Source organism: Pygoscelis adeliae, unplaced genomic scaffold (genome assembly GCF_000699105.1).
Source record: "Pygoscelis adeliae isolate BGI_AS28 unplaced genomic scaffold, ASM69910v1 Scaffold129, whole genome shotgun sequence".
Taxonomy (NCBI): domain Eukaryota; kingdom Metazoa; phylum Chordata; class Aves; order Sphenisciformes; family Spheniscidae; genus Pygoscelis; species Pygoscelis adeliae.
Genome location: NW_008825431.1, coordinates 589779 through 614742, shown reverse-complemented (window position 1 = coordinate 614742; position 24964 = coordinate 589779). Strand labels below are relative to the sequence as shown.

General features: G+C 48.6%; 1 protein-coding gene across 1 annotated transcript in view; it reads left to right on the top strand.

Moving 5' to 3' along the window:
• The first annotated feature begins 3647 nt into the window (after positions 1 to 3647).
• Positions 3648 to 24964, top strand: part of FAM208B (family with sequence similarity 208, member B) — a 43833-nt gene continuing 22516 nt past the window's right edge. Inside the window, exons 1-15 of the mRNA XM_009331022.1 lie at positions 3648 to 3787; positions 5315 to 5410; positions 6982 to 7054; positions 8462 to 8553; positions 9223 to 9360; positions 9488 to 9612; positions 9709 to 9728; positions 9828 to 9927; positions 10678 to 10778; positions 12412 to 12515; positions 15373 to 15445; positions 15558 to 15632; positions 19401 to 20210; positions 22606 to 22842; positions 24613 to 24958. Of these exons, the coding sequence (XP_009329297.1) occupies positions 9301 to 9360; positions 9488 to 9612; positions 9709 to 9728; positions 9828 to 9927; positions 10678 to 10778; positions 12412 to 12515; positions 15373 to 15445; positions 15558 to 15632; positions 19401 to 20210; positions 22606 to 22842; positions 24613 to 24958 (2051 nt within the window). The 5' untranslated portion in view covers positions 3648 to 3787; positions 5315 to 5410; positions 6982 to 7054; positions 8462 to 8553; positions 9223 to 9300. The remainder of the gene's footprint in view (positions 3788 to 5314; positions 5411 to 6981; positions 7055 to 8461; positions 8554 to 9222; positions 9361 to 9487; positions 9613 to 9708; positions 9729 to 9827; positions 9928 to 10677; positions 10779 to 12411; positions 12516 to 15372; positions 15446 to 15557; positions 15633 to 19400; positions 20211 to 22605; positions 22843 to 24612; positions 24959 to 24964) is intronic.

Sequence of the window (24964 nt, the reverse complement as noted above, 5' to 3'; positions counted from 1 at the left end):
GGTCTGTGTCTTTCTTACGCTGAGGGCTCCAGAGCTGGACACAGTGCTCCAGGGGGGGTCTCACCAGAGCAGAGTAGAGGGGCAGAATCCCCTCCCTCGACCTGCTGGCCACGCTGCTTTGGATGCAGCCCAGGATGTGTCTCTTGGCCTCAGCTGGCCCTCCTGCCAGACCTCCAGCACCTGCAGGAGCCCTGAATTGGAAAGGGGAGCAAAGGCGTGCAGCTCCCGGGAGGTGTATGGGCCGTGCATGTCTGCTGGTGGGGCACGTCCACTCAGGCTGGCTTTAGCCAATGCTTTTAGCCCCAGAGGGCAGAACAGGGCACGTCAAGACATTTGCAGGTGCGATCAGGGAGGAAAGGTCAAAGGAGCTGGCTTTAGGTCTAGAAAAGGAGGAGGAAGGAATAGGTTAGCAGCCTTCCAAGGAATGCAAGGCTCTTGGAGGATGACTTCTGCACAGCCACAGCACGAGGGAAAGATCGGCCTTACTTGCAGCGTTGTAATAGCTGCAAAGGTGACTGTTTTTTCTCCCTTGCTATCAGGGTAGGAAATCGCCGGGACAGGCTGTGAATCCCCTCCCCAAGGATTTCAGGGCATGGATAACACCCGCTGTGGGTTCAGCTGGGCTGTGCTGGTGCAGAGCTGCGCTGGGTTTCTCCAGCTCTCCTCCAGCCGTTGGTCCTGTGATGCATCTCTGCTGTCCGACTGACCCCGTGCGAGAAGTCGGTCCCATTCCCTGAGGATGCTGCGTGGTGGTGGTGGTGGCATGTCCAAGCTGCTCAGAGGGGAACGGATACTTTCGCTTTTACTTCTGGTTTAGGCACTTTCACTTTCACCTCCTCACAGCCTGCGCAGGGACTGTCAAGGGCCACCTGCCTCTGCAAATGAAACCTGACGTGTCAGGGTTTTGCATGTATTTGTGTGCGGTGCAGACTCTTCCTTAGGGTGGGAACAGATCTGAAGGAGCCCCTTAAATCTGAAAGGGGAGATGAGGGTCACAGCAGGCTGCTGGGCTCAGTGCCACGCTCTATGATTGTTTCATCTCATGTATTTATGTATTACTATGGCAACTTTTCTTTTTTCCCCTTTGGACTTTCATTTTTACACTGCAGCTGAACTTGCAGGGAGGAACAAACGCTTGAGTTATCACCTGCAAAATTGCTGTTTATGTTGCATTTCCAAGAGCTTTTACCCCTGAAAGATACTGAATATCCAGTGCTTTTGCTGATTTAACACCCTGCACCCTCAATATGTGTTCTGCACCCGGTGGGGTTTTTAACCCCATAATCTCTCTTTGTCGACTTGGTGTCTCACATACTCAGCGTGGACACACATGACTGGCTCCCAGCTCGCATGTTTAGACATGGCCTTTCTCATGCTCCAAGACCCCAAACTTGTTTATGATGCAGAGTTGCAAGACGCTATTGGTAGGAGGAGCAGAATATCGCGCCCTGAAAAGTGAGATGGTTTGGAACAGTAGCTGTGAAATTAAATAGCATCCACGGCAGTCCTGTGTTTTTGGGACATAAGGAGCGGTCGAGGGAGCTGGGCTTGTTTAGGCTGGTGGAGAAGATGCTGAGGACGGGGCTGTCTCTCCTCAGAGGATGGCTCCGGACACAAGCATTGTGGTGCTCCAGCAAGAAGCAAAAAGGGACGTTATGTTCAGTCCAAGCCTTTGAGCAGAGCTGTGAGCTGGGACCTAATTCCCTGATCTGATTTACATGGAGGAGTCTGAAGTCCCTGACTGCTTCCTTGAGATCCACAGGATGCAAGAAACACAGACAGAGCAAAATGAAAGACAAGTGAGGAAAAAAGTGAGCAAACTTAACATCCCTTCCTATCCTCATTAGGCTCAAAGAGAGAAAACAATAATACTAAGAGAGAGCTGTAAGACCTCTTTATTTGTCATTTTTCTGCACTTGGGAGCCAAGCTGTGTTCACCTGCTTTTTTTACTGCTTCTAATGATTACAGAGGCATCACCTGAAAGTGGGAGGTTTAGAAAGTGAATGCAAGAGGGCACAAAAGACCCCAGAGCAACGTTAAGACGGGCAAAAGTACTTTTCAAGACTTTCCTTTCTGTGCTCCCGGTTTCCATTCCCACCTGCCCTCTACATGCTTTTCTTAGAACATTTTTAGAGCTGTTTTTCTACTGTTTCCCCCCACTTTTTGCCTTGTCCGGATTTTCTTTTGCTTGGCACAATGCAGACGCTGTCTCCCTTCCCCTGTTAAGCCCCGCAGTGCGGACTGGCTGAACTGGCTTAGAGCAGTGTAGCTAAATGAGTTTAATACGTGCCATTTGAACTGTTATTTTTCCTGTTCCTTGTATTAGATCCTTTTTTGGCCTTGAGTAGTTTGAGAGGAATAACAAGATTTGTGACATAGGCAATGATTCTGTCTTTTCTTCTTTTTAATTGAGGGGAGAAAAAGAAAAAAATTATTAAAACTTACCCTTTAAAAATAGGAGTCGAAACACCAAGTAGGTTGCAGGGTGACAACGGATGCTATCTTGCTCATCACCAGAGGAACGTGGGCCTTTCTGCTTTAGAGGTTAAACCGAGAAATCTATTTGTCCTCAAAAATTTCGGTGAGGTTTTTCTTAAAGAGTGACCAGCATGCAAAACCTGCTCTTCAGGTAGGGCTCGGTGGTTCTACATTTCTTTCCTTATAGATGACTGCTTTATTTTCTAAAGTTTATGGGTTGGAAGAAATAAGCCTTTTCAATGTGTCTATGTTACGAACTCAGCTTGGGATTTGAAATCTCGTAGCTCATGAATCACCACCAGTAATAAAGGTTTTCAAATGTGCAACAGAGACTGAGCCCAGGATTTCCTGTGTTTCTAAGTGGCTGCTTTATTTAATATTTGGATTTTAACAGCTGCAAGAACACAAATACTGCAGGGCTTTCCTTTGTTTCTGTGTCAATATTTAATTTGTCAACTGCTTTGGGACCTCTTCTTGGTGGGATACTGTTAGGAAGTGTTTTACTGGGATGTTTTCCTTTGGAGATGGCGAGGGAATTAGGGCTTTGAGAAAGCTCTGCCTGTTGAGGCTTTGAAGGAAGGCTTGCTCTTATGGTATTGAAAGCCACATTCACTCAAGACCTGAAGATCTTTCTAGTAAAACAGATAACCCTGAGAAACCGAGCATGCACCGAGCTTTTCCTTGTGTGCAGCCATCAAGTCTCACATTCTAAAAGAGCGTGCAATGAATCTAAGTAACTTTTTAACACAAGAGAAAGCTCTGACCTGCTCAGCACAAGAGAAGACTCTGGCCCGCTCAGTATAAAGTTAATTTACCACCAGGCTTTGCTTCTAGCAGTTGCTAATGATTTCTCTTTTTTTTTTTTTCCCTGTTGCAAAGGAAAAACTTTAAGGGCTCACTGGCAAACAGGGAGCTGGTATTCCTCCTGCCAAAGGGCAATTTAACTTTCAGACAAAGACTTGGGGGTTGCGTGGCTGGAGGGGAGCTGCTGCTCTCAGCGGGAGCCACAGAGCTGATCTGCTCCGTGGAGATCTGGGCTTGTTAAATGAGGCTGGTGTGCGATGAGTCACACTCAACTGCTACCTGCCTCTCCTGAGGCAGGTACTGATCTGGGGATGCCCAGAGTTAATATTTGCACCTGCTTTTTGCTTTCTTCCTCCAGGTTTTCATCAGGAGTCGGAAGAGTCAAGTTCCCTTTTGCAGACAGCAGTTTCGGTGCTGCAGAGCGCCTACTTGGACTCTACATCTCAGGACGGTTTTCAGTACAGCCAAGCAATTCTGGTGGAAAATGATGTTTTTCTAAGTGAGGTAAGGCCGGTGGGGGAGCAAGGTGTTGCCGGCAGCTCGGAAAGGGTGGTGTTTCTTTGGGAGCTGCAGACGGCTGTAAATGCTGGTTTATTGGCAAGTCGTTCCTTTGCGGCAGGTGGCTGATCTGCCTGCCTTGTAGAGTCCCATTTGCAGTTCCTGACTTGAAGGGAGCCTTTGCTTTCTTGCACCTCTTCCTTCCCAGTCTGATTGGGAACAAAAGGTCCGTTCAGCCAATGTTGCCAAACATTCAGCAGCAATTCCTGGAGCAGGCCTTCGGGGCAGGTTGAAATGCTGGTTTGATACCTAGCAGGAGAGCTTTAATGTTATTGCACTTCTGCTGATTCACAGCAAGGCAGATTTCCTTGTGGCATTTCTTTTGTCTGCCCTCACACCTGTGCAGGCACCAGTTTTAACCCCATTTCCCTTTTTCCAGCTGACTGGGGCATGTACAGAACCACTTTTAAAATGCCTTCATCCCTACAGTCCAGCTGTCATTGGCATGGAAGACAGGCTGTCTCCTCTGGGGACTGGAGATGACCAGTCTGCTTGCTGTCATGAATGAAATAGAGCTTAGACATTTTGGCTGCCTAAATCTGGGGTAGTCACTATGGAGCTGGATAAAAAAACTGGGAAAGCAGGTATCAAGTCATTTACTGATTTGCCTGTGAGTTCTAAAGCCAAAATAAGCAAAAGCAGTGATGAGACTGTTGTTTTCTTATCTTCTAACTCTGTTTAAAAAAAATCCCATCCTTCTACAACTTCTTTTATTAAAGCCCCAAAACATCATGGACTCAGACCCAGCTCTGTTTGCTCCCATGATGTTGTCCCTGTCTGCACTGAGAACATGCTCTGCTTTAATTATCAAACAAAAGAAATCAGAGTAATGTGTTATTTGGCTGTAGCCAAACCCTCTGAGCTGTAGTTGCATGATAGCACCTGCCCTCTAGTCAAATAGTCTAGGCTTCCCTGGTCAGTGGAGAGAGAAAAAGAGAGGTGCCTCCAAGCATCTTCCCTTCTGTAGGCATCTTCTCCATGACTGAGATTATTTGTCTTCTGATGGCCATAGCTGGCTACTAAATGTGATGCTCCACCAGCCCACATGCTGCTCAGTGAAACAAGCTCCCCAGTAGCCGATGACGTGTGGCAAGAGGGGCAAGGTGGAATAAGGCTGGACGTCCCTGGGATGAGCACGGCGTGCTCAGACCCCCACGTTGTGGGGCTGGATGCGCCTGCTGTCCCTTGGAGGACATTGAACATGTTCTGCTGGGGACAAAGGCAGAGACAGACAGATGCATGGATTGGGGTCCCTGTGGTGGGAGACCGGGTGTACATGTGCCTGGGGGAGGGAATGATGCATGGGCACATGAGCTGGTCCAGCATCGCCTGGCTGCTGCCAGCTGTCCCATACTGACCACGACTGGAGGTATGTGGGACGTGCTGTCCTCACACCATGCGTTTCGTGTACCACTCAGTCACTTGGCTCTGGCACAAACGGACTAGAACGAAGTGGTGTTGTGTCTTCTGCAGCTCAAAGCTTTTGCCCAAGCAAAGGAAGCCGCCGGGTACAGCCAGGAGGAGCTGGAGGAGACCTTTGCATTTCTCCTGTTTGATAATGAAGAAGAGGTAACCTGAAATGTTTATACAGCTTAACAAGTTTGATGCCAAGTGCCTGCACGTGTGCTCCGTCCCACTAAACCCAGCAGATCTATTGACATAAGTGTCCTGGCTCTCTTTAGCCCAGTTACCAGTGCAATTACTGCTGTATAAATAGTCCAGAACAGATTCTGAAAACAGCTCCTGGGAGGTTTTAGTGATGGATCTTATTTTGCGTGTCTCCAGTTGATTACTGTTTGAGATTTGGCTGCCTCCTTTGCCCTCTGCAGGGATATAGAAGGAGTCTCCCTTTGTCCCAGTGGATTTATGGTCAAGTACAGGCAGGTGAAACCTTTCAGGTACGCTTAGAAGAGAAAAACACCTTTGTGACAGAAGACAGGAGTTTGTCAGGTGGTTTGGGGCAAGTTCACTTGGTTTTGCCAGCTAGGTGGGGAGAGAGCCTGACACAGCCATTGGGAAAGTTACTCCTGCCCATTTTTCACAAGGATGCTTTTGATTTTGTGAAAAGGGTTTGTCTACACAAGGATGCTCAGGGAATCTAGTGGGAATTCACTTTTAACGTGATTTAATGATGCCATGCTAAGTCGCTGTAGGGATGGTTTTGTTCAGGATGAGAGTGGCCTGAATGCAGTTTAGTTCTGTTCAGTCTAGATTGAGCTACAGCAAAATAAACCACTTCCAGTCTCAGTTTGGGAGTGGGAATTGTCCCACTTCATTTTAGCTGTTTGAAATTTAGCATAGTCTGTGCCAAGTGACTGAGGTCCTCGTACAGACTCTAGGAAAGAAGGAGCTCTCCAGAGGACAGTTGGACCTCGTTTAATGCAGGCATCTAAAATCCTCGGGCTAAATTGCTCTCTGGAGGTGCCTCTCTCTCCATTGTTCAGAGGAGAGGGCTAGCTGGCTAGTCTAAGCTAGACACTTGCCTTTCAGGAGGCAGAAGTTAGGTGAGATGAGTGCCCCCGTGTTGCTTATAAAGGGACTGAGTACAGTTTGACTGGCTTGCTTTTCTTTCTCACCCCTAATGAGTTCAAACTGCTCCTATTGTCACTCTTTGGTCAATATACATTTCGTCTTTGCACACTTTGATGAATCTGCTTTGGACATGGATTAAATCAAAGCCGGTGAGATGCTCCCAAAGGCAGTAATTGTGCCTATGGAGGAGTGAGCACAGAGTAGCAAATGTCCTTTGCCTTCGTGCCTGCCCCATTTCATTTATTTTTCCACAAATTGCCCAAGCAGATAAAGAAAGCACAAAGTCCAGCCTTGCACTTGCAGTGGTTTCTGGAGATGCTGGATTTTTTCCAGATTTTTCTAAGCTTTTGCTTCCACAGTGGTTTTTGTAACAACACTTGATAAATATAAGTATTTAGTATCTGAAACAACAACTTTTCTTCCTGTGGATGTTGTGTTTCATTTTCTTTATACCCTGGGTGTTTCGGGACTGTAACAATCTGTAATTGACTTGTAGCGTGTGTTTGCCTGTTGCAAGTATTTTGCCAACTGTCGTGCTACAGATTTCAGTAGCTGTATCCCTTATCTTTGAAAATAGATGGTAAAAGAGGCTGTCTCTTCTTTTGAAGGCAAAAGAGGTGTGTCAGACAGGCCTCCGTGTAAACAGCAGTTCTATTTCCACGCTTGGTGACCCAGCAAAAGGTAAGATTTCCATTCAGAGGACCAAGAGACCTGTTTGCTGTTCTGGGGGTATCAACTCCTTTAAAAACAAAAGCAAAAGCCCAGACAAACTCCTGGTACTGCCTTGTTATTTACCGCAAAGATCCATGGAAACTCCTGTGTTTCTTACATGGGAAACTGCATTTGTTTGGATCAAGCATGCAGCAGTGTTTTCCTTCTGCCCCCTCAAACAGATGAGGATGGGATCTTCCCCAGGGAATGCTGTCGTCTCTTCACCTCTCCATTTCAGTTTTTTTTTCCCTTGTTAATAACAACCTTTGTCACCAAAGTGGCTTTTTGGCATCTCTGCCCACCGGTTTGCTCTTCAGAGTCCATTTGCTGAGCTTTTGCCGGCAGTCCTGTTAATAACCAGAGCAGATCGTGACATGTCAAAGTCCTTTTCAGTATGTGCTTGTTCCTTGCCCAAAGGTCTGGGGCCTCAAGGTGTGCAGTGCAGGACGTGTTACTCAAAGGAATCCTTCTGCCAGAAGCAGAACGTCTCCCAGTGCTCATCCTGCAAGCCTTTGCAGGCCAAGACACCTATTTATTGAACAGTCAATGGCAGTGAATGCAAAACCAAGCAAGAACGGGGTATTTATCTGGGTGTATATCTTAGTCCTGATGGACTGAGATGAATATTATGGTGTGTCTCTTTGTAGCCCTTCCCCTGCCCAGTCCCTGGTTTCCCCCCCCCCCATGTACTTCTCTACCCATCTTGTCTACAAATATAAGGCAGGAGTGAAGAGCCAGCGCTCCCCCCCAGTAAATCCACATATGATGTGCCCTGAGCATGGAGAAGGGATAGGAATAAGCCATGTCGGAATAGGCCTTGTCACAGGGTAGAAGGTTCACGTTGGCATCTGGGAAGGGCCATAAAGAGCCAAGGAATGGGCCTGGGAGGGTCTGTGCCTTGCCATGGGCCTGCTCTTGTGGCCTTGCAGTGTGTGTTGCCCACGTATAAACATCCACGTTGCCTTCGCATGACTCCAAATTGAGCAAAGTACCTGCCCCACTTGCAGTCTGGCCTGGAAGCCCTTCACCAGATCTTCCTGTAAGAGACAAGCCCTCGCTCGGTATGTTTTCATGTAGTGTGGGCAAAACTGACGTTAGCTGAGCTACTTCTCCCAGGAGGAGCCCATGTTAACTCCTTTCCTAGAGCTGACCCTGAAACATATAATGATATAATGCTGTTCCATACCAGCAGTGAAAAAAAAGGAAAAGAGTCAGAGTTTCACACTTTCTGTGGCAGCAAGTGCTACTGTGGTTTGCAGCACTGGCTCTGCAGAGACTCCCATTCCCGCAAGGAGGGTCCTCTTTACAGGGTTTTTTTGGCAATCAGCTTTACTCGATAAACGATTCACGTTATCTTGCATTGCTTTGTTTTCACAGGGGTTTATATTTCCAAGTATGCAGACTGTCTTCATCCGAGACCCTGGTATCACGGAAAATCGGGCTATATTGTCATTTGTAAGCTAATTAAGGTAAAATGCAAGTCTTTCTTTTTATGTGGAATGGTTTTCAGAAGCCACTGTACAGTGCAAGCAGTTTTTAAGGAGACATTGGCACCCGTAACTGTGGTGGGGTGGGCTGTAAAATCAGCTCTGAGAGCTCATTGGGATTTTTGACTATGGGATATGTCAGACTAGAAAGCAAGAGATCAGACTGGGCTTGGCTGGTGGCCTGCAGCGGGGCAGAAGATGCAGTGGACCTTGCAAATTCCACCACTGAGATCAGAAATTCCCCATAGGGTCACCTTTTTCTCTGGACTCTCGTGCATTTGGGAGGTTTGAGGGGGTAACCTTCAGGTGGCTGAGATCACAGCCTCATTCCCTTCCTCCATGGGGCTGGTGTGTGGTACCTTTCTCCCCTCCTCACGGGCTCCTGCTCTCTGTAGCTGACATGAAAAGCACACTGCTCCCGTTGGCTCTCCTTAGCAGCGCTGATTTGTCTGTTGTGCCGAGCTCGGCCGAGTCAGGCCCTCCTGTTTGGAAGGACGCAAATGCACACAGCCCCCTCACAGCGGGGAATGTGGGGCTGCCAGCAACACTGTCTTTGGGGAAAAGGAGGATTCAGGGATCTTTTAAAATAAGTTTCTGCAAAAAATAATGCCTGTTTTTTTTTTTTTTTTTTTTTTTAATTTTCTGGTACAGGGGAAGGTCAAGGTGGTATCTGAGAATTACACAACCAGCTATACCTGCCCATCTCCCGGCTATGACTGCCACGTCGCCATGAGCAGAAATAACGTACCATCAAAGACCAGCGACTGCCAGGCCTTCGAGCAGAGCCAGGTATTGGTTTGCAACAGGACTGTGCAGACAGCTCACTTGCGGGCCGCAGGGGAGCACAGCGCTGGCCCGGGTGCCTCGCTCGTTCCTCAGCGTGTTTTTTTCATCAGTGTTTCCCTTCTCACCCCAGTATTACGTGTATGAAGTGTCCGACGGCAGCACTGCAGAGCGCCCCAGGCAGATCTGCCCATACATAGTCATCGCCTGCCAGTACAGGGAGCCGAAGGAAATGCCCGTCTTAGCTATAGAGAGCCTGTAAGCAACTTGTCGTTCCAAAATACCCGGTCGTTTTTGTGGGCTGTTTTCCTTTTCCCATTGCTAAATGTTCCTCTTTTTCTCCCTTTTCTCTAGACCTGAGCTTAACCACAAAGGTAGGAGCATCTGGTCGTTGGTTTTGTTTTATAAATGTACCTTTCTCTGTTTGCCCTCCTCTCCTGCTTTCTCTGAGCCGTTCTCCCTTTTGCCTGTAGCATTGTACTGTCCATGGAGGGGACGGCTCTCCATCCGGGGCCAGCTCTTGTGCAACATCGCCCTGAGGACCCCATACAGCTCCACGATTCCAGCCCAGCTGTAAGTTGCCCCTTTCTCTTCTTTCTGTGCAATTTGTGGAGTGTGAAGCATTACAGCCGCTCTTGCGGATCGTTTTGGCATCACCTTTGGTATCTGCGTACCAGCAAAAGACGGTTTTGTCTCTCCTGCCCCATTCCTTCATTGATCAGCATCTTCTTGCAGCTGTACCAATTTACCACCTGCGTGGTCAGAGGGAATCGTCAGTGTCGGGAAAGTGATGTTGGGCAGCCAGTGGTGCAGTGTCACAGCAACAGCTGGATAAGGACATGAGATCAGGCCCTGAACTGAAACGGCTGTATTTTGTTATCTTTTTTTTTAACTGCTTTGGGATGTTTATTCCAAATCAATTACTCCTGCTTGGGATTTTTCTCCTTGTAAGAATTGGGCTTCCTGATGATGCACGTACGATCAGCCAGTTGTGTTTACAGATCGGCACGATGGCAAATAAAGTATTGAGGTAACTAGCGTTCAAAAAAATGAGATATTTAAAATCTTCAGTAGTCAGAAGCCAACCAGCGGGCAACAATTTGAAACAGCCAGTGACACAGCCACCAATATCAGTGTTTGGAGGTGTTTACAAACGGGATCCTCAAATCAGCAAAGTGCTAAGCAAGCTGTACCTTCTCCAGCTCTCTCTCGAGATGCTTTCTCTGGTTTCACAGTGACAGGGCAACCAGGACTCTTTGCTGTGCTTAATCCTGAGAGCCTTTTTTGCTTGTGATCTCACCTTCTGCTGCTTTATCCCCACAGGCCTCCCAACCTGGACATTAACCATGTCATGGGTTTGTCCGACTTGAAGAAAAAGCTACCAGAAGCTGCATTTGGGAAAAGAAATTACATTGAGAATGAAGGTGAGTGCAAAACCTGCTGGCATGATGAGTAACATGTGCTTGTGCTGTGCCATAGGAATTGCCGCAGGGGGTCAGAGCTCAGGTCCACGTAGCACTGGGTCCTGTTTTGAAGGGTTGCTGATTGCAGATAAGCGAGGAAAAATGCCAAGGCAGCACAGGGATGTTTTCCTGTCCACGTTTCATATGGTTTCCTGGTGTGATACAATCCTCTTCCCAAAGCAGCCCTTTATCGGCCTGTTCCTGGGATAGGACAGGGTGGGAGACCCTGTTTTGAGACCTGGGCTCCCATCCTGCAAGGTGCCAAACGTGGTGCAACTGAGAGCAAATGCAGGGAGACAAACTTTCCCCTTCTTACATGATCTCCCTACGAGGTGAGGGACACTCCGCCTCTTCGGGTCTGACCCAGTGTCTCCTGCATCTGGGTGAATGGGGGAAGCTGCCAGCCAAAGCCAAAAGATGTGGCTGCCTGCAGTAGCTTTGGGTCACGGATAACCTACTTGTCGCTCCAAGGGGACTGACAGTGACAGTGAATGGCAGCGGGAGAGGGGAGAGGCCTCCAGAAACCTTGGGGAGAGGCAGGGAATGCTCAGCAATCAGCAAATAAAAGCACAGCTTTGGGGAAGGGAGAAGGGCTCTACTGTCCCCTTAGAGGTGCTGAGAGACCCTACGTGCCTATAGTCAACCACTCTCTGTCCTGGTTAGTGCAGGGTGGGGAGGAGGGGACCTGTGTCTAATTACGCTTTGGGGTTCGTACTGCTGATTGATTTTTGGGTTGGAGTTTTGACGAGCCTGGCAGCTCTCAGCCCCAAGGTGTTGAGCTCCCAATGGCTGTGAGTGGCTGCGCATTGCAGCGGACACGCAGTTACTGACACGGATACTGCAGGTTGCACATGGAGAGCTCTGGATGTGCTTTGCAGAAGCTCCAGGTACATTTCCATGTCGTCTTGCACCAAAATAAGCGTGGGCTGCTGCAGTGTTGCCTCCTATCTGCGTATCAGCTCTGCTGAGCCAGGTCGGGGCACTGATCGGACCGGCTGACAGCCAGCCTGTTTTGGGGGTTAGCATTCAGCTCACAGTGCAGATGGACACAGGATAGTGCCAGGGGCAGGGGAGGAGGCAGGAGAAGTGGGGGAGGCCACAGCAGCACATGATGAAGGTGCCGTGGAACCACAGTCTTACGGTCGGCTGATGAAAGAGAGGAAATACTTGAACAGAAGAATTCAGAGGGGTAAGGTGGGACTGAGATCTTGCCTTTGTTAAACTCCCTTGGGGATCAGAGTGCAGAATAAGGATACTCCATAGCTGGGGAGAGTATGGCATGTTAGAATGAGGTATTTCCCTCTGAAAGGCTCCCTGTCTCTGTTGAAGCACACAGCATTGGTTAAATTGCTTTTGTTAGCTGCAGATACAACGTAGGAAACATCTCCTATGAACCATGGGTTGAAGAGGAAACTCACTGCGATATGAATGCATGTACCAGCTTAGGAAATCTTGAGAAGTTTGTTTTGGTTTTTTAAAACCCAGCGCTTCTACCAATTGCACACCCATCTTCCTGGTACAGGAGCACTTGTTTGTTCAGAGTTCATGCAGGAGGCACTATTTCAACATCAAATTCTCTCTCTTTTGTTTGCAGTCTGCTTTCAGGGTGTTTACTTCAGTCTGTATGAAGTAGAAATATCAAATAAGGATCAATATAAAATGGATCAGTTAGTAGAAAATCTAAAGGAAAAGGACTTGGTAAGTATTTTAAAACATTGTCATTCTGGGAGGAAAGTGGCGTTTTAAATGATCTCTTGAAACTTTTGGTAACATTATTGACAGATTCTGAACTAATGCAAAATGGAATTAATTTCCCTGCTTTTATTATTATTTTCCTGCTTGGTTATTCTCAAACGTAGTTTAGTCTTTCTGTACATAAACTGTTAACTGAAGATTACCCACTATGAGCTGGGAACTGATCTCTAGGCTGAGCATGCCCTGCTGAGCAGAAGGCATTATATGAGGCAAACCTCTTCTTTGGCCATGTTTATGTCAAATGAGATTATTTTATTATCTTTATTAATGATTCTCCCCCTGCACTGCAAACGGCATGGTGGACAAGGACTGCAAGGGGATCTTATATATTAAGAAAGCAGAAGCAAAGTCCCCCAGTGCCAGAATGATAATTACTAAGCAAAAGACATAAGCTGTCACGTGCCCGCCTTTCTCCCTCGTGGCTGAAAAATAGCCCTCTCTCGGCTAGATACTCACAGTTACGCTGCTGAAACCTCATGGGCTTCCGTGAGCTCTGAAGATGTTGAGATTTATCCTTTTTTTTAATGGGGAATTTCCCTTGTGATATATTATCTGATAAGGCTTTTTTCCAGCACACTGGGGTCTTTTTGTTCCTAGTGTGATCGTCACATCTCCTTGTGACTCCAACGGATGAACTTCACCCCTGTGGAGCACAGCACCTGCGTCTCTGCTGGGATTTGTGTGGTTGGTTTGGCTTTGGCTTTGCTGCTGGTGGTTGCTCTCTCACATCTGATGCTTTCTGTAGATTCAGGGTTGTGAATTCATGGTCGCAAACTCGCAGCTGGCTGGGCATGTCCTCCCCTCGTTATAAGCTGGCAGCAGCCCATGAACTGCCTGGAAGTGCTGTCGCTGTGCGGCACTGCTGAAGAGCTGCCCGCCGATGTGCAGCTTCCCGCATGTAAGGTACCACAGCAAGCGTTTGTTGTGGAACCCTGTAAAAAAACCACTCTGACTCCCTAAAGTGTTGATTTAAACTATCTTTTATCGGTAACAATATGAGAAGAAAGACAATCTTAATGTCCCTTCACGTGCGGGTAATCCTGAAGTGTGCAGCATCAGTTGGACCTCTGGTTGGAGCACAGATCTGTCTGTGTTGCAGCTCATCTTGAGGTTCCTGGCATCTGAAGGGACATAAGCTTATCTACGCTATCCCTTTTTAATTCTCCTGTTCTCACCAATAAAAGATACTTTAATCAATACTTTACAGAGTCCAAGTGCCTTTCTTACTGCAATCTGTGACAACTGCTTATTCCGGTGCATTACACCATGCCTGCAGCCACTGAGGGTTATAACATACATCCTGCCAAGCCCAGCAGAGCTGGGCTCTCTAGAGGAGCCAGGGAAGGTGAGGTAGTTGAGTTGTGGCTGTGAGCAGTGTGGTATTGAAAGCCATCAGGAGCATCATTTCCCTAGAGCTTCTCCACCCTCATATATCTGTTAAACTGGATTAAAATCTCCCCCCTATTTCAACGAGGAAACAGTCACAGCCCATTTTGGGTGTGCTTCTTCCCTCCCCTTAACGTGCTGTTGAATGGCCCATGGGTGAATCCGCCTTGGCGGCAGCTCCCAAAAGTGCGAATGAAAAATGCCCTCCGTCTCCTTTCCCTTTCAGTGGTGCATGGGCCAGGCACCTACCTTGCGCAGGGCCCAAGTGAAAATGAAAGGGTGGCTGGGGCTAGGTGGGGTTGCCTGAGGCCAGCTGCACTCCTGTGGCTGCTGAGTGATGACTCTCAGCTCTGTGTCAGGTGGCTGCTGCCTTATGGCTTGACTTTCCTCCTTACCTGCCTGAAGATCATCTTGTCGGTGGGAAACCACAGCTATTTCATTGAGCTGGGTTTATGCAGCAGAGATGCTGACTCTTATCCCGTCTGCTGTGCTGGCTTGAGACAACCAAAGCAAGGAGCTACTGTCCTGAATGGTGAATATTACACTGAAATTGTTCAGCATTTCCAAAGTTGTTCCATTGTCCTGGAGAAGTGAGGCTGTGGGCATTAGTCCAATCCTCTGTTATGTCTGAACATACTGAAGGGGATCAGCAAAGTTTCACAGAGCATTAGAAGCCCTAGGGTTATTCGGTTCCTGTAATTTTCCTGAAAAGATGTGTCTGCGTGGAAGAAAGAGATCCAAATGGGTGTCCCCGCAGAGGGACAGGCAGTCCAAGCCAAGCTCTGCAACATGGCATCAAGCAACACCCAAACACAAGAAGAGCCTCGATAAGTGCACCTATCTTCTTAGACATGTGGTCATCCAGCTCTGAGACAGAGTCGCAGGAGTTTCTTAGACGCAGCAAATTTTTTTTCACGTATTCATTGATACTGATGCTGCTAATAAGCAAGCTGCACGGCCTGAACTTCAGTCAGGCTTGTGGCTGGAACAGTTGGTTGTGTTTTGTCAGATGCTGGTGTCCAGCTTTGCTTTCCCTGCTGGGAAAACCTTCCCCTTGGGCTGCAGAAAGCAATTCCTGGCTGAGATGCCCAGGAGCTTTTGAACTGAAGGGACAAAAATTATTAACCTTGTTCACTAACTGCAGCTAGTTTGGCTAAGCATATTTATTTTTTAAGGAACAGATGGGAGGAATTTGGGAGCTGAATAACAACAGAAACAAAATGCTTTCGGTTACAGGTCCCAGTTATCCCAAGTGGCATGGTCCGAACAGTGTCCTCCTCAGCAGGGAATGAGCTGTTGGTGTTGGCACCCATTCACCGGCAATCAGGGCTTGTTGACAGTCATGTTGAGTGATGTAAAGTGTGCTAAGGAGGAAAGGGAGTGGTTGCTCTAACTTTCTGTGTGTTTGTTATAGGCAATCATCAAATATTTACAAGATCAAGGAGTCCTTATCCTCCTCACGTCCTCTGCCTTGGCACGAGATGATGGTAAGACGTGGCTACGTAGAAAACAATGTCTGTGGTTAAATATCCTGCTCTGTTTTAGAGATGGAGGGTGGGCACCCTCAGTCTAAACAAAACCTGTTGCTTTCTTTCATAGGGTTTGACCCTAAGGAGCCCGTCAGCCTCCTGGCCCTGTTTCTGTTCACCTCGTCCCGGTCGGTGTGCCTGAGAGGTAGGGAGGTTCCCTTTGCTGGCTTCAGACACTGTGTTTTGGGGGTGGGATCCTCACCAGAGGATTCTTGTAGACACGTTCCTCTTGAAGAGCTGATTTCTCTGCTCAGAACCACCTACAGCTTTAGCGCGAAGGGTGTTAAAAGAGGGGAGAAAAGTCCCAACTCTTTAGCTATGCTGCATTTTAAGCTGATCTAAACCAGCTTGCCTGCCTTGCCCATTCACTGCACATCCTTGCCCCTTTGCAGGAAGTTGATGGGAGTGACAGATAATTACTTTTCTCCCTCGCAGTCAGTTTTCAGCAGCATCCACTCCCTCAACTGTCTTATGTGTGCACACGGGAGTCTGACTCTTGCAGAGCCTGGTTTACATCTCTAAAGGTGCACTGGAGCCGTGCTCAGGGGGGCGAAATGACATATGGTGCTCGCTGGACCCTGCACAGAGCTGATGTGATTTGCTAAACCAGCAGGAAAACAGCCTGCCCTAAAAAAATAACTGAATTGTTTTCTGTTGAGATAACAAGTGAAACGGGCTCCGTGAAAGGTTGCTGCTAGGGTGGGCAGGGGGAGGAAAGGTGGGGAAGGGGGCATTGCTCGCTAAAGAGCAGCGAGGGTTTGGAGGCTCAGCCGTATTGTGTGACTTCTCTGCTGTGGGCTCCATAAAAACTGGTGGCAGAGCCATGATGACCGGTCAGGATGCGTGATGGCTGAGGGAGGGAGGCGGGGAGATGGTGTTGGGCAGAGCTGCTTTGCTGCCATCAAGGTGAGTCACGGCTCTGGGACCTGGGAGGTGAATCCAGGCTGTTTGCAGCTCCAAAACGTGCTTCTTTTCATGCAGAACAAATGCAGAGGTACTAAATAAGAGAAAATAAAGATTGCACAGTTTGAACCTGCAGATCTTGAAATAAGAACGAGCTTCAACCTCTGTTCCATTTGCCTCAAATTTTCTCCGTATATGTTGGCTTTATACTGCACTGTCTGTGGAAATATTCATGCTGCAGTTTCCTCTTGTGGACATAAAGAAAGTTACTGCCCTGCCTCCCCGGACAGCTTCATCTGCGCACCTCTCACTGCAGCCACCTCACCAGTAATACTTCAAGCAACATATAAACAGGGGCCTTTTGCTCTGCGTAACTTCTGGCTTGCTTTTTGTTGAGTCATCTAGGGACAAGCCAAGAGCCTGTTTACGCCAGCACACGCTGGTATTTCAGTCCGCCTCTGAGTGAGTGATGGCTGGCATTGCCGACAGAGCTGCACAGGACATACCCATCTCCCCTCCCCGGAAGATAAAATTGGTAGAAGAGCCGACAGAACCCACCGGCACATCTGAGCATGGATTGCTTTGTCTTTTTTGGTGTTTAACCTCCAACTATAAACTTTCTCCTTCGGGATCTGCATACGAAGTGGGCTTGTAAGTCGGGTGAAGACGTGATGGTAACTTGGCAGTGTGGGGTGCGAATGTCTTTGATGCCTGAATTCAGTCAGCTGAACTTTAAGGACGTGCTGCCGGTGGCTGCGTTACCGTGGCAACTTTTCTAGTTTCTTTTCTAGATGTAGGAGAGAGCCAGGCTCTGCTAGAAGCAGACTGAAGATCCAAAGGGCCAGGTCAAACCTGAGATCAGTGCATTGTTGCTGTGATACCTGAAGCAAGGGCCTGAAGTTGGGTGAGGTGAAGGGAGAAAATGCCTGGAGACCAGACTGGAGGTGGGAACTGGCCACCCAGATATTGAGATCCTGCTGACCAGCCCCGCAGCGGTCAGAAAATACCCTTCAGAGCAGAGGTATCTATTCCTGAAAGGCTGACTGCGAGCACTGTATGCTGGGGGAGAGGAGAACAGGGCAAGGAGGTGTTTATCTTGAAGAGGGTTATTGTGGAAGAAGGTGGTGGAGACAGGAGAGGGCACCATGCGGAAGGAGCATCCTGGAGTGAAGACAGTGCAAGCAGCCAGTTTGTAGGAAGGTTTGGGGCTGTAGGAGACGTTGCCTGTGGCTGGTGTTGATGCTAAAGAGGAGGCAAAGCCTAGGCAGCCAGAGAGCAGCTGGTGGCAAAGCGAAGAGGCAGGGGGAGAGGATAATGTTGAGCAAACGCTCCATGTTGTTACGTGTCGTGATCTGAATGTTGATGGCTTCCAGATGTTTTCCCTCTGGTGCCAGCAGGACTCTTGCACGTGCTGTCTCATTCTGCCTACGCAAGCGGCATTACCCCAGCCAGCCCTGACTGTCCCCTGGGGCCGAGACCTCTTCTCACTGGGATTATAAACCCTTTTTGCTTTAGGGCTTCTCCTTTCTATGAAGATAAGCGGAGCTGTGCAGGGGTTTGGGGTTGAAAAGGGATGGTCACTGAAGACAGCAGGGGAGATGCAAAGAGAAGAGGAGGGTGAAGGACGGACGCATTTGAAGTCGCTCAGCTCAGACTCGAAGCATAAATAATGTTTCCCGTTTCGAAACAAGCAGCCTCTGAAGCTGTTCCTTTCCTGTCCAGACAGCCGTCGGGAGGAATGTAGGGCAGGCGTAGCAAGCCTGCTGTGCAGACGTGCCGCAGCGTTCCTGAGCCAGCAGCGGAGGCAGGCAGCTGGGATCTGGCTCGTGGGGACGCCTGGGCTTGCCGGTAACAAGGACCGGCATTTCCAGTGCAAGGCAGCAGCAGGGCCAATAGGCGAAGAAAATCATGCATCTGGGACAGGAAGAGAAATGCCTTTGCCTTGCTGGGAAGAGATGTGACGGGGAAGGGCACTGGAGTTGTCAGCCTGGCCCTGCAGCCAAAAGAAACCTCGGAGTCAGATCATAACACGCAGATGGGCCAAGCCTGCGGATGCAAAGCGCCAGCATCAGACTGCTGGGTTGCAGTGGATGAAGCCGGATAAGTCTGGCTTGTGCAGAAAGGGAGCTCCACTGACAGGCTCTGCATATCACACCGGCTCTCCAGGCGTTTCCAGACACCGAGAGGACGCTGCTATGCCAAGCAGAGCCTACTTCCATGGTGACATCTGCGAGGGCAGGCACCCTCGAGCTTTGGGACTCGTTCATGTTGATCCCTATTGGGAGCTAAACTTTTATGATACTATGTGTTGTACGTGGTAGGGGTTAGTCCTGTTTTTTGCAGCTGTTTTCAGTAGGAGCAGTCCCTCAGCTTTAGAAAATCACCCAGGGGTTCATGTTCTTTATTTTATACGGTCCCCAGGTCTGCTTGGGGAAGCCTGTGTTCCCCATCCTACTCCGGAGCGCTAATGTGGTGTCTTCATGTGAACTGCGTCTACCTACGCTGACAGCAGGTAGCAGGTAGAGGTGGAGCTGCTGGAAGTTGCATCTGAACAGGGACATAAACAACACAAGTGATCTGAAAATGGCGCTAGTCTAAACACCCTGCATGGGCAACCCTAAATTTAAACAGGTTTAAAAAAAAACCAACAAAACCCGTGTATCTTCAGAGCTCTGACTGTTCTAAATGTTGGATTTAGCGAGAATTGCTGGAATGAAGGGACTTAGACCACTATGTGTGCAATCTCACCCTGTATTTTCCTGCAGAACGTGGCTAGCTGATACAACAGCAGTCTTTCATCTTAGTTTAATCCACTTTTGACTCCCACGTGCAATTCTTTTTTACCTTCAGCAGTTACAAGCACCCATCAAACCAGGACATCATCCCTGGGGCTAGCTTTTTGTAGGCTGGCTTCTGGGGCTTTTTCATAGCTTTCATGTTCTCTTAGCATGTAACTGTGAGGTGATTTCGGGAATTTTAATATGAGTAAAATTCTGTTCTTTTCCTTTAGCAGTTGAAAAGCACGATCCAAAAGATGAAAGGGAAGATAGTGCCAATAGTGACATCTCATTAAAAATAGCCTCAGTTTTGCCTGGACTTCGCTATGCTTTACAGAAAGTCACCAGTTCTTCCTGGGGGGACACAGTCAGCACCAACATACGTATCAAACAGCACTTCCAGGAATACGCAAAGCTTGATCAAAATCCACAGCCCGCCTCTGGCCAAACCAGCAAAGTTCCCCTTTCTTCTTTCCTCTCACCAACTGAGGATGAATGTACTAATCCCTTCAAAAAACGCTCAGAGCAGTCCTTCTCCCAGCTGCAGCATTATCTCTCTGATCCTAGAAGCTATACTCTGGAAATGTCGGCTGCCTTAGGATGTTTGACTGGTGCTGTTCAGTCCCTTTGCTGCGATTCAGAGGCTGATTGTAAAGTGGACTTCTCTTCAGCTGTGCCACCAGACCCTATTCCTCCCAAAACAGCAGTGGAAATAAAAGTCAAAAGTGAAAACCCAAAGCCCACAGTTGAGCTGGACCAGAGTGGTGAAGGGCCCGCAAAAGACGTCAACTCGGCCAGCAGGCTATGGCTGCAGCAGAGCAGGAGGAGATCCAGCCGAGCCGTTGTGACCAGCACCAGGAAGAAATGGTCACCCCTCAAGATGCAAATGCATCCTATGGGGGACAGCGGCAGGAACAGGAAAGCAACCAAGAAGAAAATCAGCATCGCTTTCTCTTTTCCTAAAAAGCCAGGGCTCATGGCCAATTCCAACGAGCCCATGGTTAAATTAGCCAATTTGCAGTTTCCGCACAGAAGGAAAAGAGGTAAGTGCTATATAAATGGGACTGGCTTCCTCCTGCTTCTCCGGGGTATCCGGCCGGGATACTGAGGGTTCACTAGGACCCATGTCCCCTCGCCATCTTCCCGGGTGCCCAGAGCAAGCAGACGCCTTCTGAGAGCATCCAACTATGTCTGTGGTGATGTCTCCACAGTCTCTCGTTCAACCTGGGGAGGAGCCCAGGGCTATGACAAGGGATTTCAGTGAAGGTGCCTGAAACCTCGGTGCGGTGGTCCATGCTGTTGCCTTCCTTTGCTTAGGAGTGACTGTGCACAGGGACATCAGCCAGATCATGGTTATTGCATCACTTGTGCACAGGCTGTCGATGGCTCAGGCAAGGAGGAGTTGCCAAAGCTGTGGTCATTACAGGCTGCCTAGATAACCAGCTACCCTGCATGGTCACGTTGTGACTCCCTGAGAGTCCACTTTCTTGCTGTGGCCTTGAGGCAACAAGAAGTGTGAGACTGATCACAGCCAGTGTACTCTTCTGAAAGCTGGTGTCTGGCCTGAGCCGCTCATGCAAGGTGTCTCAGTGGCATAAATTGTCCTCTGAAGGCTCCTGTCTTGCTGCCAAGGATAGGCTAAGCCTGTCCTTTTGAGCCAGCCTGAGCCTCCACCTGATTTGTAGAGACACTCAAAGTGGGTTGAGATTAATCTCTACCTTGGTGATGAAACGTGGCCGTAAACGTCCAAAGGAATCTCTCCTGGCATTTACATACATCACAGGTAGCGGCAGCGACTGTGGAAATGGGCTGTCATGCAGCACAGGGGGTGGCATGGTGTCTGCCCACTGTGGGCTGAAGTCGGCTCCAATTCACAGTCCATCAAGCTCTGTCCTGGGGCATGTTGTCTCAGGCCCGAGTGACATTGCTGGTGGATCTGGGAGAATCATAGAATCATTAAGGTTGGAAGAGACCTCCAAGATCATCGAGTCCAACCATCAACCCAACACCACCATGCCTACTAAACCATGTCCCTAAGTGCCTCATCTACCCGTCTTTTAAATACTTCCAGGGATGGTGACTCAACCACTTCCCTGGGCAGCCTGTTCCAATGTTTAACCACTCTTTCAGTAAAGAAATTTGTCCTCACGTCCAATCTAAACCTCCCCTGGCGCAACTTGAGGCCGTTTCCTCTCGTCCTATCGCTTGTTACTTGGGAGAAGAGACCGACCCCCACCTCGCTACAACCTCCTTTCAGGTGGTTGTAGAGAGCGATGAGGTCTCCCCTCAGCCTCCTTTTCTCCAGGCTGAACAACACCAGCTCCCTCAGCCGCTCCTCATCAGACTTGTGCTCCAGACCCCTCACCAGCCTCGTTGCCCTTCTCTGGACATGTTCCAACATCTCAACATCCTTCTTGTCGTGAGGGGCCCAAAACTGAACACAGTATTCGAGGTGCGGCCTCACCAGTGCCGAGTACAGGGGCACTATCACTTCCCTGCTCCTGCTGGCCACACTATTCCTGATACAGGCCAGGATGCCATTGGCCTTCTTGGCCGCCTGGGCACACTGCCGGCTCATGTTCAGCCGGCTGTCCACCAACACCCCCAGGTCCTTTTCCGCCAGGCAGCTTTCCAGCCACTCTTCCCCAAGCCTGTAGCGCTGCATGGGGTTGTTGTGGCCGAAGTGCAGGACCCGGCACTTGGCCTTGTTGAATCTCATACAGTTGGCCTCGGCCCATCAATCCAGCCTGTCCAGGTCCCTCTGCAGAGCCTTCCTACCCTCGAGCAGATCAACACTCCCGCCCAACTTGGTGTCATCTGCAAAGTGACTGAGGGTGCACTCGATCCCCTCGTCCAGATCATTGATAAAGATATTGAACAGAACTGGCCCCAAAACTGAGCCCTGGGGAACACCGCTCGTGACCGGCCGCCAACTGGATTGAACTCCATTCCCCACAACTCTCTGGGCCCGGCCGTCCAGCCAGTTTTTGACCCAGCGCAGAGTACGCCTGTCTAAGCCATAAGCCGCCAGCTTCTCTAGGAGAATGCTGTGGGAGATGGTGTCAAAGGCCTTACTGAAGTCCAGGTAAGAGGTTCTTGTGCGCTTGGAGAGGTAAATAAGTACCCTCAGGGTGCAAGGGTGCCAGGCAGGCGTTAGAGTGACTTATCCCCAGAGAACATCTATTCTAGGTCAGAAAAGCAAGGCTTTTAAGGAGCTTAAGAAGTGATGCTTAATTTTTAATAACTGCTTACTGATCACTCGCATCAGTAACAAACCCATTTGTAAGATCAAATGCATAAGTCAAGTCACTGAAGACTATGCTGCTGCTGCCAATCACTTCTAGAGCATTTTCCTTAACTGGATATTTTGTAATTACTCCTTTTTAATCTGAATATGTCTCAAACCAAAACAAATGCCCTCCCTTTTCCTTGTCCCAGGTGCGGAGGTCCTGTCTGCAGAATTTGTGCACAAAATACAGTCTGAACCTGTCCAGAAGGAAACCTCAGCTCCCGACGATCCTGGCTTGGAAACAAAGAGACCAAAGACGCTGAAGAACCCAGACATGGAAAAGGTTCCTGTTGCTGAGACCGTCACGAAGCCAGTGAAAAGTAAGATGCTAAAAAGTGCGGCTAACAACCCATCAAAACCTCAAGCCAAAAAGCAAGTAGAAAGCGGTAAGTGCGCTGTTCCCTGTGGAAATCTTTCCTTTAAAAGCTGAGCTGTCAAACATCACGGACAGGTCATGACCAGATGGTAGTAACAGAACGTTCGGCAGCAGCCAAAGGGCCTTACGACATTTAGTGCTGAGGGTCTGGATTGGGGTCTGAGTGCTGCTGCCCTACAGCCTGCAGGCTCCCAGTTAGGCGCTTACAGTGTAAAATATGAAGGCGACCGTGAAAATCGCCGTTACAGGATGTCCAAACCACACGGGGTCTATTCTGAGTCCTTTCCTAAGCCCCCAGTTTGCATCCTTGGCAAACTGCTGGGATAGTTTAAAACAGCCTGATTTTTAACTGCTGAGCTCTGAAACTGTGTTGAGGCAGCTCATGGACAGAGTGTTATAACCTCTGCTCGTAGCCGGCGTCTGCCTAGATTTTTAGTCCATTACATTATAAATCCAGTCATTTTAAAAAGAGTCGAATTGTCGCAGCCTTCGCAGACAGACTGCAGCGGATTTAAGAGGCAGCGTGGACAGCCCCTGAGTGTAGCGTCTGCAGGTGCTGGCTGGGAGTCTGCTGTTAAACTGAGAACCAGTATTACGGTGCCAAACTAAATGATGGAACAGGAGAGTCATTTTCTGTTAATTTGTCGTGTTTTCTCACACGCGCGCTTTGATGTCCTTTTTCAGATCTGTCTCTGGTCTTTCTTTTTCCCCTTCCTGGGGGAGGTGGAGGCTTTGGAGACTGGTTTAGCCACCTCGGCTCAGTTTATCCATTCGTCTTGGTTTTTTATCGCCACGTGTTCCTGAAACGTGACACTTTTCATCAGTGTGTGTGTATCAAACGTTGCCTCTGTCATGTGGAGGTTCCCGGAGCGTATCTGGCCAGTGCTCTCACACAGGCAGGGAGTCAGATGGGGCCTGCTGAATGCCAGGATCTGCCAAAAATCCAAAATAAGAGTGTTTAGGAGTAAGAAATACTCAGTTTATATGTCTTCCTATGCTGTTCCCAAGGAAATTAAATGTAACACATAGGACTTTAGCACAGATGTGATTTAATAAGGTTTTACTTGAAGAGAGATTTTTGTGCTGGTTTTTAGTAGAAGGCATTAACCTTGTTTAATGACTTCATACTGTTTTTATGAACATGGGCCCTGAGCCATGGTGAGGGACATTTTTAACACTGAAAACTAAATGAACACCTAATTTGCTGTGCTCTGACTGCCTTTGGGATTCCCCAGGTTTCTGCATGTGCTCTGAAGTACAGCTCAGGTACAAGTTATGCCCTTGAGAGGGTGTGCAGTGGGAAGCATGAGAGCAGCGTGGTTTTTCCTCTGTGTTTTAGAGGGTTTTTTTTGTGACTGTGGATTATTGGAAGCATAGCACAGGCTTTATCTGTGAAAATTGCAAAATATGGCAACTGGAAGAAAATGTAAAGGGAAAAAGAAGATTAAGGAAACACTTATATCTCAGGTTGTATTTAAGTAGCCAAACTACCCTATGCACAGAGGCCGAGGGACATTTTGTTCACTCTGGATCCCGTGCCTTTTATTTCTGAGAATAAACCCCTTTCCTGAAGTTGCTTATATCCCAACTCTGGATCCTTTTGTAGCAGCCATGGAGGTGGTTTTGTAGCATGATCATGGAGGTGGTTTTTTTTAAGTGTGCAAATTCCATGTTGGAGAGACACTTTTTTCCTGCCAAACTGAAAGCCTGCTTTGAACCCCTTCTCGAGGCAGAGCTCTGTGGCCTTCGTTTGTTCTCTGACTTTGTTTTTCTCATGCAGAGTGGAAGGAGCCATTCTCTGTCCTCCCGAGTGAAGTTTCTTCCCAATGCCACGGAGCAGATAGCCAAACGAGTGAGACTTACCCAGGCGGGGTCGCTGATCTCGGTTTTGATCTGAAGGGGAACGACTACGAGTCCCACGCCTTGAACTTGCTGGCTGATCTGGCTCTGGGTTCTTGTATTCCTTCATTTATCCCCAGGGACAGCGGGATGATCGCTGTGTCCTGCAGCCCCTCCAGCGACTCTGCAAAGGAGCAGCAGAGTCATCGCAAGCACAAATCCTTGCGTGTTGCTTCCGACCATGAATACCACAGGGTAGATAAGCTTGCAAAGGGAGCCACCTCTCCTAGCAA